The sequence below is a fragment of the Notothenia rossii genome (genome assembly GCF_949606895.1).
Source record: "Notothenia rossii genome assembly, chromosome: 5".
Classification (NCBI taxonomy): Eukaryota; Metazoa; Chordata; class Actinopteri; order Perciformes; family Nototheniidae; genus Notothenia; species Notothenia rossii.
Genome location: NC_136903.1, coordinates 61,125,528 through 61,144,324, shown reverse-complemented (window position 1 = coordinate 61,144,324; position 18,797 = coordinate 61,125,528). Strand labels below are relative to the sequence as shown.

The 18,797-nt window shown below is 40.1% G+C and overlaps 5 protein-coding genes across 9 annotated transcripts in view; 1 reads left to right on the top strand and 4 right to left on the bottom strand.

Moving 5' to 3' along the window:
- ccdc71 (coiled-coil domain containing 71) overlaps nucleotides 1-3,227 on the bottom strand; it is a 32,592-nt gene extending 29,365 nt beyond the window's left edge. Inside the window, exon 1 of the mRNA XM_079682923.1 lies at nucleotides 3,067-3,227. The gene's annotated coding sequence lies outside the window, so the exon portion shown is untranslated. The remainder of the gene's footprint in view (nucleotides 1-3,066) is intronic.
- LOC307040257 (piggyBac transposable element-derived protein 3-like) overlaps nucleotides 1-18,797 on the bottom strand; it is a 56,306-nt gene that overhangs the window by 1,383 nt on the left and 36,126 nt on the right. The gene's annotated exons all lie outside the window — the stretch shown is intronic.
- On the bottom strand, nucleotides 6,850-11,443 carry LOC307040260 (uncharacterized protein). Its single transcript, XM_079682926.1, has 5 exons — nucleotides 11,359-11,443; nucleotides 10,817-10,894; nucleotides 10,651-10,717; nucleotides 10,428-10,511; nucleotides 6,850-7,236 (listed from the first exon to the last, which is right to left on the bottom strand). Exons 2-5 carry the CDS (start codon nucleotides 10,875-10,877, stop codon nucleotides 7,077-7,079), a joined length of 372 nt encoding a protein of 123 aa, XP_079539052.1. The 5' UTR covers nucleotides 10,878-10,894; nucleotides 11,359-11,443; the 3' UTR covers nucleotides 6,850-7,076.
- The window catches only part of LOC307040262 (borealin-like), a 52,477-nt gene continuing 45,559 nt past the window's right edge, over nucleotides 11,880-18,797 (top strand). For 2 of the 5 annotated variants that reach the window (XM_079682928.1, XM_079682930.1), the window contains exons 1-2: nucleotides 11,881-12,030; nucleotides 12,543-12,724. In XM_079682928.1, coding sequence (XP_079539054.1) covers nucleotides 12,697-12,724 — 28 coding nt within the window. In that variant the 5' untranslated portion in view covers nucleotides 11,881-12,030; nucleotides 12,543-12,696. Of the gene's footprint in view, nucleotides 12,031-12,542; nucleotides 12,725-18,797 lie in introns of all 5 variants that reach the window. The other 3 variants (XM_079682929.1, XM_079682931.1, XR_013808471.1) reach the window with 3 other exon arrangements.
- LOC307040259 (uncharacterized protein) overlaps nucleotides 18,696-18,797 on the bottom strand; it is a 58,600-nt gene continuing 58,498 nt past the window's right edge. The window contains exon 3 of the mRNA XM_079682925.1: nucleotides 18,696-18,716. The gene's annotated coding sequence lies outside the window, so the exon portion shown is untranslated. The remainder of the gene's footprint in view (nucleotides 18,717-18,797) is intronic.

The following is an 18,797-nucleotide window of genomic DNA, read 5'->3' as shown; positions in this document are numbered from 1 at the left end:
CGTCACAGAATCAGCCCTTGAAAAAACAGGGCTGGAAAAGAGCAAATAGAGCGAAATGAGGCATGACTAAAATGCATGATCTGTTTGGTATTTCGAAAAAAAAACTTCACAGACATTTTATATAGGTATGGCCCTACAATATATTTTTCAAATATAGTATGATAGGTCCACTTTAAAATAAAAATCTATATTGATTCTGACTTTTTTACATCCAACTCACAGGCTTATCATTGCTTTGAGGAAAAAGATTATTAATTTACCTCTTTTATAAGTGAAGATATAGTCATTTGTTCTGGGAATGTCATTTTCGAGCCTGAGACCTGAAAAACAGGCTCAGGGCAGGTTGAGATGATACTGATATTTGTCGAATCTCAGCTTGCTAATCGCTGGATTGGATGTGCAGTTACGATAAGTAATAAGGGTATTTATACCGTGAGTTCTGTGCTAACTGTGTTAGCAGTTTTTTGCTCAGGCCTCATTTAGACGCTTCTTGTGAGACTTATGCTTTGTTTCGGTAAAAATGGTTCATATCTCCAGTTAGCTGAGTTTCTAACCGTTAAGTGAATATGACACATTAATAGCAGGGCTCGACATTATAAATGGCCCGCTGGCCCGGAAGCACTTTTTAGACACCCCGGGCCAGCATAACGTACTTTCCACTTGCCCGCTCGGGCCACTAAAAATATTGCTTTAAAAAAAAGAATTGTCCTGTGGTATTGGTATTTTGACTTGCAATTTAGTTAAATTGTTTCGTTTATCAACGCTACAACATAGCGTTTTGTGAGTCGGTTGTCGTTGTTGGGTGAAAAGCAAACAGCTGTTTGCTGCGGAGCGCAGCGGGGGCAGGGTCCCGTGAGCGGGAGCGCAGCGCGAGCAGGCTCCCGTGAGCGGGAGCGCGCTCCTTCAATACAGACTATCGCGCCACCTAACCATTCGCCATTAATGTTTTTAATACCAGCGGTAACAGGCCAAGCGCTGGGCAAAAAACAATCTTCAAATAAAAGAAAGTCACCGGAGGAGTTAAAGGAGAGTCACAGGGAGTATGAGAAGAAGAGGGAGAGAATGTTTAAGCCAGCTTGATCGAAGGAGTTGGCGTCCTAAAACCCTTTTATAATCTATCGATTAGATTTATGATTCGAAAATTATAAAAGTAGGGTAGACATGTGGATATTATCCGGCTGAAGAAAACGTGCATTTATCAAACAGGTTTTTTTTCCACAGACCTTATTTCCAGCTATTTTCCAAAACCCTGTGGAGAAATCCCAGTGCTTTTTGTCGAGGGAACCAGCGGCTTACTTCCTGATTTTAGGACGCGTCATTGCACCTCCCAATATGATGCCAATATAAACAAGGTCTTCTGTCGGCTCTGTACATCAATGCCGACCTATGCTGACAAGTAAGTGAAGAGTAGAAAATATAAAAAGGTATTGGCTATAGGGAAATGTCCCAGCAGTTTAAGAGAATGAAGGTTCTAATCTAATCTATTACATAGCCATTACATTTCTAACTCCTAATGACAGGAAGGCAGAAACTGCATTATACAAATAATAATACTATAACAGACATTTTTTAACAATGGCCACAATATCATTATTTTAATAAACCAAATATGAACAATTGAGGAAAATGAGGAAGAACTGATGATTCAATGTTGCAGTACAAGTAGTAATGTAGTTAGTGCATAAATTACTATTGCAACAAATGTGTTAATTTTCTTCATTATAAGTCGATTTTTTTTGGACGAAGGCTCCGGGCCAGTGGTTACAATGGTGGGGCCAGTGATAATATAATTCCACCCCTGAATAGGTTTATAAATATTAAGAAGCCCTGAGACACAGTTTTGTGAAAAAACTACCCGCCAAACCCGGATTAGGGTCCTCTCGGGGTTAACTGGTTAAAGAGGTCTTACGGACAAACCCTAACAAAAAGCATTTTTTTACAAATCAGCGTCATGTGATGTGTCCTTTTGACCTGTTTTCTGCAATATGATCTAAAACATTCTAGTAGCCAACATCAGATGAATTCAGCTGAGTGATGCAATGCAAATAAACGCAAACGATCCCATGGTCAAACTTGCCCGGGTAATAAAGTGCCCAAATACACTTTGCATCACATGCAGGCTGTCCTGGAACACACAAAACTTGTTTCGCATTTAACTTCACTGAACTACCATTTTACACCTCAGGCTTAGAGTGACCAGATGTCCCGCTTTGCGCTGGACTGCACAGCGTTTTCACGACTTTTGGTGCGTCACGCAAATTGAGACGATGTCCTGCATATTTCATTTCGATTAGCTAAAACGCTTTTCTAAAATCTGATTTATTATTATATGTTTTAAACGGCATCATGTAAGTTGCGCTGACAGAGGTCCATAGTGTACCCCCCCCCCCCCCCCGTTGACAGTTCACAAGCGTCCAGTTTCTCTACCCCCCCCCCCCCACCCCCACCCTTGACAGTTTACGCGTCCCACATTGTCCCACTTTTGGCTTTCTGACACCTGGTCACCCTACTCAGATTAGCTAGCTAGCCAACTGGTCACAATGAGCTCCTCTACCTTATTTTACCCTGGCTCTTTGTTTACTCAAAAAGACATTTGAGATTACAGGTCAACAAAGCTAACGCACATAAAATGCTATATTTTAGTGTCACTGCATTTTGAAAAATATATATAAAAACACTAAATAGTTAACAGACTAGCCAATAATAGGGCTAGCTGAAATAATAGCGCGAACCTACGTAGTTTACTCTAGAGCGCCCCCTACACGCGCCAATAACACTCAAGTTGAATACACACCAGAACACTTGAAATGGAAGAAGCTCTTTAGTGTTTTTGATAAAAGACGTCGCCATTTTTCACAAGGACTTGTGAACTGGCAGCGACAACCCTTGCTCACCAAACACTCTCCCTGCAATCTTTCCTGTGTCTGGGCAGCTAGTTGTGGAGGCTCCCTCACCCCTCTGGCCGCTGCCCCTCAACTCGCGGGACATTATCCGTCTTATATACGGGATCGGAAACATGAAGGATACCTATGTTAATGAAAGTGATCAATAAAAAAGCGGAATTACCTTTTAACAGCGCTGTTTCGGCATCCTCCGGTCTCTGCTGTGCCGACTCTCCACGGTAAAATGGCTGCAACAACAGCGGTGTGGATGATAGACCAGGAAAGAGAGGCGGAGGCAGCCGGGGAGAGAAGCGAGGGGGGCGGGCTCTGTTAACCCCGTCGAGAGGTGGGGGTGGGGAACGGACACAAGTGACTGAATCTTTTTTTATTGTTTAACTGAGACACAATTATATCTGAAATAAAATCCACAAAAAATCCAAAACAATAATGGTAATTCGTTTTTTCCATATCACAGTTATTTTGAAAGTACACATTGGGTCCTAGAAACCGAACGTAATACGTGACGTCATGACAGGGCGGGGCTTATGTCCATTTTGTTGTTTGTGACAAAAACTATTTCGCATATGCAACAAACCAAGCAACCCAGTTTCCTGTATTATTACCAGTAATAGAAAGTAAATACATACATTTGTAATTGTTTTGTATTTGTATGTAGATTATTTTACGCTTCTTATACCTTTACTCCACAACATTTGAAAGGCAAATGTTGCACTATTTACTTATTTTATATAACATTCATTACTAGGCCTACTTAGGTTGCTTTGTAGATTCAAATGATTAATACGCAATATATAGATCAACTAAAAGGAATTTCAGCGTGTATGAAATGATGCAGTTCAAAGTATACTGTATACTCAACAACAGTGTTGCGATCAAGGTTAACTTTAATGTAGTTAATATACTAAAAGCGCTCCATAAACAAAGCTGCCAGTACTAAACGCTGCAAAAAGCTCAAAACACAACGGAACGGGGACAGTAAGTGTTTTAGTGGTAGCTAGCTTACAGCAGATGTCCAATTATATCAAAAAGGATCATACGATCACATTCTTAATAACCTACAAGCCAATAAAACATTTTAGATACGTTGTCAGTTAAAGTGACAGTTGGCCAATTTTATGATCACGAACGTCAACAACCGCTTAAGTGTCCCCGTTTTTTTTTCTCCAAAGTTTAGTATTCATAGTGTTTAGTTTACACAGCGTTATTGATAAATGGTGCGCATGTTTCATCAAGCTGATGAATGTTTTCTAAATGCTGAGCATGTGTTGTCAAGTTTTTGAAGATAATTCTTCATTTGCACGTGTTTTGTCACATTTGTGTTTTTTATTTGCATCGTTTTTTAAACAGCTGTGTTTTTCTCCTCATGGAAGTGTTTTTGAAAGCAGAACATGCTTCTTTTGTCACTGGATACAGTTGATAACTGTTGATACCATTTTTATTATTTGGGCTTCAGAGATACAGTATGCACATCATGAGGCAGTCTTTGAAATTAATATTTTGAAAACATTTGGGGAAGTAGGGAGTTTTATTTCATGGTTTTTACTCTCTTTTCTGACAAATTAAAGTGCACTTTGTGTTTAACTGGCAAATGCAGCATATAACTTGTTTACACTACAAAATTCCACAATTCTACGTCTGTGTTGGGATCCCGGATGATTCCCAATCAAATTGAGTGTGCTGATGTGGGGGTGTCGCGTCACCCTGTAAGAAAAAACATTTTAATGCCTTTGTATTTGTAAGCTTAACCAAAGATGCTCTTTAGTTAAAGTTGAGGCATTTCAAGTGGTGTCAATGGTGTGCAGACACTTCCTGTTTCAAAATTGGACGTGGTCTAATGTAATTTTACATCTCCTTTAATTCTGCTAACATTTGATATTCACACAGTTAAGGAATAATTAACTTTAGTAAAACGTGTAAGTGATGGCATTCACAAAAAAATAGTTATAATAGGCTGACTAATGTTTGGCTTTAATCCATTTGGTAGTCACATTTAGCTATTTGTTAGCGGCCACCTTTTTTTCAGAAGTTCCTATAGGGGTACTTACTGATGTGTTTTATGTGGTTTCATGTTGTTGTACCGAACGTTTACATTTCTCAAGTTTGACAGAGACAATAAAAGAAACATCAACTTCTCCTTTAATTCGGTTTAAAATTGGCCCCATTTATATTGGTGGACAATAGAAGAACTGAGAATGTGAAAGAAAAATTACAAAAATTCTATACATCATTTGTATTTATTTGCAATTAATACAAATTCATGGTCATGGAGCAGACCCGGCGCTAGAGCAAATCTACAGAGAGGGCATATGGGAGGGCACACAACACCGTCATGTGCCGCGGCCAGTGGCGGTGCCAGAGATTTTCTTTTGGGGGTGCTTGACGTTTCATAGAGGTAGCTCAGTCATGTAGGGTTTCTCATTAATGTCTCGGCGCCACAGTGGAATTTTCTACTGCAACACTCCTCACATACACAGTGTATCCGCGACTGTTACAATGAAGGCTCGATAATCAGCTCGCGGCATATAGATGTCAGCAGGGGTAAAGTGCTACTTTTTTTAAGTGGGGGGTGGACCTAAGCTCCTCCAGGGGGGTCCTCACCTCCTCTAGGGGAGTCCGGGGGAATGTTCCCCCGGGAAGATATCTTTTTTTAAATATTGAAGTTAAAAGCATCAATCTGGTGCACTTTGAGTGCAAAATTAAGAGATCTATGGATACCTCTCAACACCCATATGAAACAGAACTGTAAACCGATTTTCTATTTCTTTATGGATATTTGACAAATCACTCCTGTTGGAGATGAATCAGGCCCGTTTCTACGGGGTGCATTAGGGTGCATTGCACCCTCAGTTGAGTCGTTTTGCACCCTCATTTGAAAAGTGAAAAAAAATTCAATAAATGAAGTGAAAAATATGACATATATGATATCGATAATAATAATAGTAGTAATAAGAAGAAGAAGAAGAAGAAGAAGAATATAGTTGAAATAAAATAAATTGTAGTTGTGGTTAAATAACATTGTCTGCTGCATTTATTTGGTCAATTTAAACGGTAAGTAACGTTATTATGTCAGGTGCGCGTGACCTGTGCCGCTGCGCGTTCGGCATTTGCAAAGTGCTTACACAGCAGTCAATGATGGACATCAGAAAATGGTTAAAACAACCAGCCCTTATCGCCAGTAACACTGCATCTAATGCAGGTAATAACAGTTCAGATCATGGGGATATTACGTTACCCGTGGCCACTGTCGTGGACAGTCCTCCCGCCCAACTCGCCGGCTTTGCCTGCCTCGCCCGCCTCGCCCGTCTCGCCCACGGAGGCGGAACAGCCGCAGCCGTGTTCGTTGCCCCAAACACCGCCACCCCTCGGCGGCGCGCAAGTGCCAGAGGACCTCGGCAAAACAGAACCTGCCCAAGTATATTTTAAAAAGTACCCAACTCGCCTGTATAGTGGGGTAAGGCGCTAATTTTGCAGCTCATGGTTTAAAAACAGAGATTGGCTGGAATATTCATGTAAAAAAGATGCCATCTTCTGCTATGCATGTAGACATTTCGGTCTTAAAAGGGGAGTGATTTGTAAAATATCCAAAAAGAAAAAGTAAATCGGTTTACAGTTCTGTTTCATATGGGTGTTGAAAGATGTATCCATAGATCTCTTCATTTTGCTCTCAAAGTGCACCAGATTGATGCTTTTAACTTCAATATTTAAAACAAAATCTTCCTGGGGGAGCATGCCCCCGGACCCCCCTAGAGGAAGTGAGGACCCCCCTAGAGGGTGTTAGGTCCACTCCCCACTTATAAAAATAGCACTTTACCACTGCACCCTCTCTAATCTCAGATGCACCCTGAGTCATTTTGTTCTGGAACCGGGCCTGAGATGAATGTTCCGATTGGAGTCACAAACCACCAGGAGACAGGAGTTTAAATGTCTTTGTTTTATTTATCAGGGTATTCCGTTGTTGGGATGGTAGCTGTTGCCAATGCTTCTAGTAGAAAAGGTGAAACAAACTGATTGCAGCATTTGCAAGTTAAAATAATACTTATATTACTTGCACATTAAAGTTAACAAACATGTCTGCCGCAATTATATTCAATTGGAACTCAATTATATTCATTACTACATTGAACAACAAATGTGTTCAATACCATTGAGGTTACTCAAGTGCAAACATCCAAATTACAAAAGAGGATTCTTCTTAAAATCAAAAGACACATAGCGAACAGCTACCAAACACTCAATCCTGGAGTGGGTGTTTGAGGACAAAGAGGAGGAAGTCCTCATCCAGGCCTCTATAGAGTGGCGAAGTCCCTCCCCTTCCGGTGGACCTCCATGGGACCTTATTTTCGGAAAACATATGCATTGAAGTCAATGGAGAGAGAAAGATTATCTTTTGATCCCGTTTGAATTGTGCCACGAATTACACGTATGATGTTTGTCAATTTAAAAGATAATTTTGGCAGTCAAAAAAAAAAAAAGGGTCGTAAAACTGTGAAGTAACACATTTTTTTGTGTGAAACGCTCAAAGAACTCTGGTCTCGCACAACAACACAGACGTCACCAAGATGGCCGTCACTACTGTCTTGTCAACAAAACGATTGACTACCTTCACTATCACCACAATGAAACACGTCCAGAACAGGGGCGTCAGCTGACCCAATACTATACAGGGGCACAACAGGGGCACAGAAAAAAAAAATGTTTTGCAGTTATTTCTTTGAAAAAAGCATGGGCACAGATAATTAATGCAAGCACGCGAGCAAACATTTTTTTGCACTTATTTATTATAATAAAGTGTCATAAATAAATAGTACAATCAGATTGTTATTTTCTGCATCATTAAATATCTAGCCTACCTGAACCAAACTGAATTGAATTGGCCTACTTGTGAACTTAACTGTATACAGTATCTCTAAATCACTAACTGATGAAGGCAAAAGAGGCACAATGAATCTTCATGAAATATCTGTCAGCAAACATGGACTTGAAAACTGAAAACTGAAAGAGAACCCCCCATCCTATGATGGTGTGATGGTGACTATCCTATGAGGTGTGTACATGGTCAGAGAGATGGGAGAGGTCTATGTTCATTTTTTTTAAAGTAAACTGTAACGTCTCGGTTTCAGTTTTGCAAAGCTATCAATCAATTGACAGTGGCTTAACTTGGAGAGTGCTCCTCTCTCAACAGACATGATGGCAAGATGGTGGAGTCTGTCTTGCCCCATTGTGCTTCTTAACCACGTGTGGAGGCGTCTCAGAACGCTGAATGTACGTTCACAAGTGCAGCTGGACACTGGAATGGTCAGAGATATCTGAATGACCTGTGTCAATGTTGGGAACATGACATGATCCAGCAAACTGAAAAGACATTGCATGTCAGTGATTGGAAGGCTTTCCTGCTTTCTGGCCAGATAGTTTTTAGCCACCAGCACTTCCTCTTGCTTTAGATCCACATTATAATGATCTGCCAGACCTCTGAGGTCCTCCTCACAGAGAAAGTTGCTAGATCCTGGATTACAGGCCTGAACACCTTTTAGAACTGTGCTGTTGAGAGATGAAAAACGCTGCTCCATCTCAGCAACCATCCTGTCAAGGCAAGGTAGATACACTGCAGTTCTCAACTTCTCGGCATTCCCTAGGTCACTCGCTGCCCCACAACTAGACTCGACTACATACTCCTCCATGCGTCTCTGCTTCTGCCTTTGTCTTGGTACAGCACATGACTCAGGGATTTGGTGTGTTTCGCACAAGGCCTTTGCGCGGTCATAAACCTCAGCTGCTTTGTCATCAGTGCGCATTTCTTGTAGAGTGGCGCACACAGCGCATTTGAACTCCTCAGCTTTTGCCAGGTCCACAGTTTCACTTTGTAGGTATTTGTGTAGACTTTCTGTCACAGACAAAAAAGTCTTGAACATCATCAATAGATAAACTGTGGAGAACCTTGCAAGGTTGGCATGCAGACCCACAGCCGTAGGGTTGCTGATATTGGACAGGCACGTGAGAACTGCTGGGAAATTCTCTATCATAGCGTTGATAGACCTCAGCTGGCAAGACCATCGGGTCTTGGACAGCTGTACAAGCTCAGAAGCTTGTAAGCCAAGCTGTTTCTGAGCCTCCTTAAACTTGTCATGGTTCACAAGGGAGCCAGAAAAGAATGTATAGACATTCTGCAGGAGGTCAAATAACTTCCTGGCCTCTGGTATGGCCAGACATGTGGAACAGAGCACTAAATTCAATTGATGTGCATAGCAGTGCACATAAATGGCCATGGGATGGTTCTCTCGGAACTTTGCTTGGCCCCCTCCAACAGCCCCACTCATGACTGAGGCGCCATCATAAGCCTGTGCAACCACCTTCACATGGTCTATGCCATTCAACCTTAGCTGTTGTTCAATGGCAGTTGTAATGGACTCCGCGTCAAAACCCTTCAAATCTACCATAGCTAGTAAATGTTCTTGCACACTCCCCCCAGCAACATATCGGACACACACAGCTAGCTGCTCAGTGCTGCCATCTCTTGCTTCGTCAGCCATCACTGAAAACATTCCAGCCTCCTTAATGTCTTTACTGATAGCTTTTGTTATCTCCTGGGCACAGCACTGAATTACTTCATTTTGTGATGAAGGTGACAAGTATGTAGTGTGTGATGGTGCTGAATATGTCTGAAGGAAAGGGTCGAACTCTTTCAAGAGGTTCATGCATTCCAGAAAGTTCCCCTGGTTGTCGCTGGACATGCCCTCATCATGGCCACGGAATGGGATATTTTGTTTTCCCAAAAACTTGGTAACAGCCACAACCCGGCTGAGGTACTCCCGTCTCTCTTTTATTTCATGCTCACTGGCAGAATCCAAATGGTCGACAACACTGCCATGAGCCTCACTGGCTTTATAACTACACCAAGACTGCATGCTTGCCTTATGTGCTGGTGATTTCTCATGCTCTCTATAGACATCCAGAGCTTTTTTCCAATTTTGAAAGCCAGTGTTTACAAAGGTGTCATTCTTCAAATGTTTCCCAAATATTCTACAGGGAAAACAAAACGCTGCATCTTTAGCCTTGGAATATTCCAGCCATGTAAAGCTTTCAAACCAGTTGGCGTTAAATGATCGATTCTTTGCACCAAAGTTGTGCTGGGGATATTTTGACAACTTAACTTGGTTTGGGCCAGACTCCTTTCCCCCAAGATCACTTGTATGTCCCTCAAGATTGTGGACACTGCTTTTTTCTCTTGCCCCCAGTCTAATGTTCTCTGCCACTGTGGCAACTGTTTTCTCAGTCTCATCTCTGGGGTGTGATCTCTCCGGCCTGTCTGTCTCTTGTTGTCCTTCCTTCTCTCTCTGCCTTTCCCCTGCCTCAACCAGCTCAATCTCTTCTGCCCTCTGACTCTCCTGTCTGGTGCAACGTACAAAAAAATCATATGCTCAATAGTTACCTCAGATAACCATTAAAAGTTCAAATAACATTCATCACATCTATAAGTAGGGACATTTACAGTAGCTAACTACATTGTCAGCTGAGTCTCACTCTCACCTGTCAGTGTCATCTCTCAGTGTCATCCCTTCCTGTGTCCCTTCAATCTCCTCCTCTCCTCCTCTGCACTCTGCTGCACTGAGTCTTGAAACAACATGAACATATTACAGTCTAATGTCTGCATTTTCATTATCTACATTTTTACATATGCAGATGTAAGGTTACTTGTGTATAACCTGTTTGCAGTTATTCCTAATTAATATTAAATTAATAGCCATATCACCTCTGCTCGTGCTCATCAACATCCCTCTCTCCTTCACCTCCTCCGACACTCTGCTGCTCCTCTTTGTCTGGACAGATATGTAACTGTTAGGCTAGTGACCAGTGGTGAACTCAACTTGTGGGTTGTTACCTAAAAGTGGTTTGGGTTGCCTTGTTACCTAGCTTACCTCTCTCATTTCTCCTTGCTGCTTTATCCCTGCTCCGAGCGAATAACTTTCTGATGTCCATTTACAAGATACTAAATACTAAAATACAGAATACTATCAAATCAATCAAATCGTGAAGTGATAAATAATGGGAAACCAACGCCGGAGCTAAAAGGTATGTTTCAAAAGACGGTTAGGATAACTCCATCGACTACTCACGTTCAAAGCCACATTTCTTTGAAAATGTTTCACCTCAATAATAGATTTCGTGATTTAAGATACTTGGGTTTATATATTTCTAAATCTGACACTGAAACTGTCAGTGCCTCACCAGCCACGAACCTCAGCGCATGTCACTGCTATTCACATCTCCATCCATTTAGCCTAGTCTATTATGTTTTATAAATTATTAAAAAGTGCTATTTATACAAATCACATAACATTTAACAGTGTAGCCTATACGATTAGCTTCCAGGCAAACTCATTAAAATATATAGCCTACTCCTGTCTGACCTTCACTTCTAAAACTAAGATTATGTTCATCGTAAAATTACGTTGCTTACCAGATTGACCGCAAGCTTTATTTCATGGTATCCTGAACTACCAAGGCAAAACACGCATCAACACTACGGGTTATCAGAAGGGACAAAAAACATTCGAATAAACAAATGAAAGCAGCGTGTGCTGAATAGGACTAGTCTTATGCTGTGCAAGAGAGGTTTACAGTAGCAAAATTGAGTTCGCATTGACGGCCACAATGCTTGTAAAAGACGCTCCGTGCAAAGGGGTTATAAAGTTACCAGACACACGGGCAGGCAAGTGCATAGAGTTACTAGTCCGATAGGAAAGTTACTAGACCCGGGCGTGCGGGCGTGTCGCCATTTCGAACCCTGAATAAATTAATAAATTAATTAAAAAATCAGTGACCCAGGCATACCGGGGCACCTCAGATCTACAGGGGGGCACGTGCCCCCGTGAAAAGGGTCTCGCGACGCCGATGAATGCCATGCACAGCTTTCTCTCTCCATTGACTTCAATACATAATTTTTCCGAAATAAGGTCCCATGGAGGTCCACCGGAAGGGGAGGGACTTCACCTCTCTATAAGGGCAAAGAGGCAGAGCCGAGGCGGGACCTCCTGCCACCTAGCTGGAAGTTCCAGAGCTAGCTGAAGCTACCAAGCTAAGCTAACATGCTCCCCATCTGCACACTGCTGTCGCATTTTACGTTTCTAAGGTAAGCGGACATGAAACTATTCAGCAAAACTATAAATAATAATCTAAGTTATTGAGTTTTTAGCATAATACTTAAATCCCTTAACGTTTGTATGCAATTGTGCTAAATTCAACACTGGAACCAAGCAAATATTAATATGTTTGCATGACATTAGTTATTTATATTTTGCCATCACTTAATTATACGTTTAATACATTTAAGTCAAGCTAAGGTACATGTGATGTTAGCTAGTTAGTACTCTTACCTGTGAGGCCTCCTCCAAACAGCATAATAACCAGACTGTATCATTAAAACTAAGTACCAGTTCTAGATCCTTGACTTTAGACAAACAATTCAAAAGACAAAATGTATTTAAAGACCAATCTTTATTTGAAGGTGCCTCTTAACCTGAGATATTAGTTATACAGTAATAGTATTGACAATCTAAAAAAACTGAGCAACTCAACAGTCAACTTTATATTTCTTATTGTCTAAAGCATTTATTATTTTCATTTTCCCCCTCTCATATTCAGTGCGGATGGATTGAGACAGCCTGGTGTCCAGAGCTAAAGAGACTTCAGGGAGAAACCTCCGTGTGATGGACGTCCTGTCTGTTGGTTTGGAGAGGACTGAGGGACTTTCCTCAGCGAGGAGGACCAGGCCTGATGGAGGAGCCCATGCTGGGCAATGGGCATAGCTGATACCAACTGCACAGGCCTGTCACTTTATTTGACTAAATGTGTTTACTTATACATTTAATAGGTTTACAACTTCTGTCCATATGTGCTTTTTATTTAAAACATGTTTGATTAACTTTTGGTTCACATTTCAATAGATTGTATTTGTATTTGCACTCCTTTTGTCCATTATTCTGACTGAAAGTGTTAAATTACACATTCACATCAGACTGAAGATTGGCCCCATTTATTTGTGACGTTGCAAACTCTGCGGTACAAGGCACAAGTTATGTGAAGCTCATAAAGTGAGGCAAATAGAAATAATCAGCTGATGGAATGTAGATGTAGAAATAGGTGCATTCGATCAGCTGACTGTGTTTTCACAATAAAAGTAGTTTCGGTACTGGTCTTAAAATCTCATAACATCAGCTTTTAATGGTCCTCTTGGATGTTGTTCTTGACCCTCAGAGAAGGAGAAAATATCGTGTCTTTCAGGCATGTCCTTTCCTAACAAAAATTACAGGAAACATAAAACATATTATTGCAGAACAAGTGTGTTATTTATGAAAGTGGTGTGTTTGTGTGTTTAGGGGCTGTAGATATAATTATTTTGAAATTGTAATTTGTATTTTAACAGTGAGCTACAAAGACAATGAGATTATGAATGAACAGTATGAAGTTCATCAACATTGAAATATATTTTATTATCAAAATAATATTTAACTGTTATTAAAACGTAGTGCAACTGTAGAAGCTTGCTCTGTTGTCTCACTGAAAGAATAACTTTTACCACGTTTTTACAGACAACATTGAGAGATAAATAGTAGCAGTTCTCACTCTGTGTTAAATATCTTTGCCTTCAATACATAAAATTAGAAAGCTGACAAAATCATATTGCTTGTTAACATCTAAATGTAACCTTTTGCATGGAAAAAACCCTCAACTTCACTGATGTGTAGGTGATCTAGTATTTAGTATTGTTTAATGGAATGTATATCAGTGCATTAAAGTCAATATTTCATTTATTTAAACCAATATCTTTCTTGATTCTTTGTACAGTATGAAAAAATAGTATTTGTACCTGTGCTGAAGTTCACTGCTGTGAGGAGTCCAGTTCTGTCTCTCACTCTCTGGTCCAGCCTTTGTGCATCACCTGGATACCTTAAGATATATATGTAAAGTACCATGTGTACAAACAATATAACTGATTCTCTTATGTTGAACATGTTGGATTGTGTAGTGTCCGAGTCAGGGTCCTTTTTATTTTACTGTAACTTTGGAAGTTGTGTTACCAATGCTTACTGTTTATTTGATACCGATTTGGTAATGCAATTAATAAAAACAACAAGGTTTGGGTTCGTTCTTCAGATGACTGTGACGTTATCGTGTAAGCTCAATAATGAACTCCAGCTCAACCAACCATATTCTAATATCTAAGTAATCATCTTGAAATATGACATTAATAATTGTAATAAACACACATCTTATTGTGAGGTTAATTTCACATACACTACTTTGACATTAGCTTGTCTACATACTTGAGCATAGGCAAGGCAAGGCAATTTTATTTATATAGCACTTTTCAGCATGTTGCGATTCAAAGTGCTTTACAGATTAAAAGCAAAAGACATTTAAGAGCAAATACAGCATAAATACATTATTAAAAGGCATTTAAAAACAAGCATAATAAGCAAAGGTAATTAAATAAATTAAATAAATAAACACAGCAGCAGGTACAGAATACATGACTAAAAAGGCATACTGTAGTGTGAGTATGAGGAGCTCAATTAAAAGCAGCGGCAAATAGGTGCGTTTTTAGTCGGGATTTAAAAACAAGAAGTGTTTCGGCGGACGTGCATGATTTAGGCAGTTTGTTCCAAATTGTTGGGGCATAATAACTAAAAGCTGCTTTTCCATGTTTAGTGGTTACTCTCGGAACAGAGAGTAGAACCGACCCAGAAGACCTGAGACTGGATGCTTCATAGTGATGGAGCAGGTCGTCTATATACCTCGGTCCTAAGCCATTTAGTGATTTAAAAACTAGCAGTGGTATTTTAAAATCAATTCTTTGGCAGACTGGAAGCCAATGTAATGATCTCAGAACCGGAGTGATGTGATCCACTTTTCTAGTGTCAGTGAGTACTCGAGCAGCAGCGTTCTGAATCAGCTGCAGCTTTCTGATATTTTTTAGTGAGCCCTGCGAATAAACTATTGCAGTAGTCGAGTCTACTGAAAATAAAAGCATGGACAAGTTTTTCTAAATCCTGTATATATTCTTCAGGTGCTAGTATGCAAACCTAATAACTGTTGTAATGTGACTGTTAAAATTCAGGTCTGAGTCCATCACTACACCCAGATTTCTTGCGTTGTGAGTTACTTTGTAGTCTGCCGACTGAAGCTCTGTGATTACTTTTAATCGGTCCTTCTTTGCTCCAAAAACAATGATCTCAGGTTTTTGTTTGTTTAATTGGAGGAAGTTCTGAGTCATCCAGTCAGTGATGTGCTCAATGCACTTGCTCAGTGTTCTAATCGGAGAGTAGTCCCGGTGTAATTTAAAAATAAATCTGGGTGTCGTCTGCATATGTGATAGCTTAGATTGCTCTTTTTAATAATTTCAGCCGGAGGTAGCATATAAATATTAAAAAGCAAAGGTCCTAAGATGGAGCCTTGAGGAACCCCGCACGACATACATTATTTATCAGGGTTGTTTTGTAATTGCCTATTGAGACTACATTTGTTCTGTCCTTCAATAGGAGCTAAACCAGTTTAAAGCTGTTGCTGAAACTCCCACCCAGTTTTCAAGACGGTCTAACAATATGTTGTGGTCAACAGTATCAAAGGCAGCGCTGAGATCTAATAATACTAACACTGATATTCTACCACTGTCTGTGTTCAAATGGATGTCATTTAAGACCTTAACAAGTGAGGTCTCAGTGCTGTGGTTAGGTCGAAAGCCTGACTGAAACACATCAAAACCGTCAGTTAAAAACATGACATTACTCAACTGTTGAAAAACTGCTTTTTCAATCAATTTGCTTAAAAAGGGAAGGTTTGATATTGGCTTGTAATTATTCATTATGGTTTTGTCTAGGTTATGCTTTTTTAGGAACGGTTTAATTATTGCAGTTTTCAGGGCCTGTGGAAATACACCTGATTGAAGAGACTTGTTTACTATGTGTAGTATATCTGAGGCCAAGCAATGAAAAACAGTTTTGAAAAATCCTGTTGGGATGATGTCAAGGCTACAGGAGGAGGATTTCAGATGTTGGATAATGTCTTCCAGGTCTTTAGCATTTATCAGACGGAATTGTGACATGGGCCGTTTCTCAATCGCGAGGATGCTTGCATGGTAGCACATGTCTTCCGAGTCACTTGCTTCAGAAGCTAGGCAAGAATCCTTCCTGGCATTCGGAAAACAAAGAGTGGAACAGGCTAGCAAGTGTGCAGGTGTGCGTCATATGAGAGGCCCCGCCTTACATTTTCCGCCACAGATTTGGGGAAATTGGTCCATGCGCAAAGCATTGTGGGGATCTTAAGGACACGAAGTCTACCCATGTGCAGCCTCGAAATTACCCCCAAACCAAGGACGCAGCCTCAGTGGAGTATGCTGGAGATTGGAACAGTCCTTCGGCGGCACTCGATGACGTAGCATCCTTGAAATATTGGTTTGGAAGCCAGTTTCCTCGAGATTGAGAAACGGCCTCGTGTCTGAATTGGCTTTAGGTGAACACAGGGACAGTACATTTGCTGTACCTGATGCAGAGGCACTGACTGCCTGTCTAATTTGCATGATTTTGTCAGTGAAGAAGGAGGCAAAATCATTGCAGGCCCTGGTGGATAGAAATTCTGAGGCTATCGACACTGGGGGGTTTGTTAGTCTGTTGACGGTGGCAAACAAGGCACGCAAGTTTTTAGTTTTTTTTGGTAATGATGTCAGAAAAGAAAGACTGTCGTGCCTTTTTTATTTCCTGATTATAGACGCAGAGTTTCTCTTTATATATTTCCAAGTGAACCTGGAGATTTGTTTTTCTCCACCTGCGTTCAGCTTTTCTGCACTCAGTTTTTGCTGTTCTCACAGTCATGGCTTTTCTCCATGGAGACATTTTTTGTTGCCAGATACTTCCTTTATTTTAATGGGAGCAATGGCATCCATGACATTTGTTATTTTAGAATTAAAATGATCAACTAGCGCATTTACTGAGAAGTTAGCATGGGCAACTGAGGGAGTAAAAATCTGGGCAAACATTTCCTCTGCATTTTCAGTTAAGTGACGTCTAGTGGTTACCTTTTTCTTAACAGTTGTATGGACGGTAATAGAGCTCTCAAAGAAAACACAGGAATGGTCGGAGAGCGCAAGATCAGCCACCACAAGCTTAGAAATGTTCAGACCCTTTGATTCAATTAAGTCCATGGTGTGCCCCTTATTGTGCGTCGGACCCTTCACATGCTGAGTCAGTCCAAAATTGTCGATAACACAAAACAGTTCTTTAGCCCCTCTGTTCTGGGGATTGTCAACATGGATATTAAAATCGCCAACAATGATTAAACGGTCAAAGTCAATACACATTATAGACAACAACTCGGTAAAATCATCAAAAAAGCTTGCACAGTATTTGGGTGGTCTGTAGATGTTTAGGAAAAGAGCTCGAAAGGAGCATTTCAACTGAAAGGCCACATATTCAAAAGAAACAAAGTTTCCATACATAGTCTGCTTGCAAATGGGATTAGTTTTGTATCATAAAGATAAAGCAACACTTTCTCAGAATAAAGCAAAAGTATGAGTTTAAAAGAAAATAAAACGGAGTCAAGCTAAAATTTCAAAAATAAAACTATAAGTTACAAACAAATCATTTGTGTAATCATGTAAACTATAAGTATTTTTTCTTTGTTTTAACATAGGTTTTTGTTTGCAGTTCTTGTTTCTTGTTTCTCAATGATCAGACTTTTGCTCTCGCTGCAGCTTTCTCGTTTGCGCTCCCTCATTTTTTGTTTGAGATTTTGACACAAACATCCCAGGTGGGCGGGACTTTCAGGGGTGTGTCCCCATTGGCTACTCAGTTTTTGAGTGACAGTCCACTACACCAAAGATCATACAGTGCAACTCATGCAGCCAAATCTGGAGTCCACTCGGACACGTTAGTGTTGGTGTCTCCTGGGGAGTTTTCATGAACATATCGGACTTATCTTATGGATTGCTGTGCATTAGACTTGTGTTTTGTAGTTTATACTTTATTCCAACTTTAAATATTTTAATACCTGAACACACTGCTGCTGTTAAATAATTTCCCAATATTGGATTGATAAAGTGTCTGTCTATTTATTTATAGATAAAAAAACACATCTATTTATTTTCAAGCTAAAGGTGATAAACAATATAAACTGTATACTGTTACATTTAAAAAGCATATCGCTTTGTTTAGGACAAACAATTAAAGACTGCTTTAATTTAACAAATTCTACAATATAAAAGTGGCAGATTTGCTTTATTAAACAGACCAGACCTAGGCTGCATACCAACACTATTAGGAAAACGCTCACATCCTACTATGTTGGTCTGAAGAGCTGAAGCATTCACACACAATGGATACAAACTGTGTTGTTTCATTCTATATTCTGGGAGAAAATGATATACATTTAGCATTAAAAACTCGACATACTATTCCTAGCCTGAGGGAGATATGAATAATCAACAGATTTGAATGGAATCTCTAACATTTTCATGTAGAATAAAGACAAAAGAGTGATTATACAAATTACATTTATTGAAATGTTAACCAGAAGATGAAGTCTCAAAGAATGTTTTAAATAAAAGGACATAAAACAAAAAGGTGGATAATAATACAATCTATTAAATGTATATGTAAAGACATTTGGTCAAATGAAATGACACTGAGACAGTGATAACAGTAACGCCAGCGTGGATGAAGCTGGTGCAGTTCTTTCTTCATGCCCCCCCTCCGAGCTGTCCCCTCAGAGGAAGTGGGAAAACGGGATAAGACTCTGGACGCCACGCTGTCTCAATGATCCAGACTGTTAATATGAGAGAAAAATAAATGTTTTAGGAAATGAAAAATATGGATTTAACAAATAAAACACAGCTCACGGGCGGTT

Coding starts and splice junctions, on each gene's coding strand:
- LOC307040260 (XM_079682926.1), bottom strand. CDS start 10,877: ATGGACATCAGAAAGTTATTCGCTCGGAGCAGGGATAAAGCAGCAAGG. Junction 10,718..10,816: donor AGCAAGGAGAAATGAGAGAG/GTAAGCTAGGTA, acceptor ATATCTGTCCAG/ACAAAGAGGAGCAGCAGAGT. Junction 7,237..10,427: donor CTGAGAGATGACACTGACAG/GTGAGAGTGAGA, acceptor TCCGAAAATAAG/GTCCCATGGAGGTCCACCGG.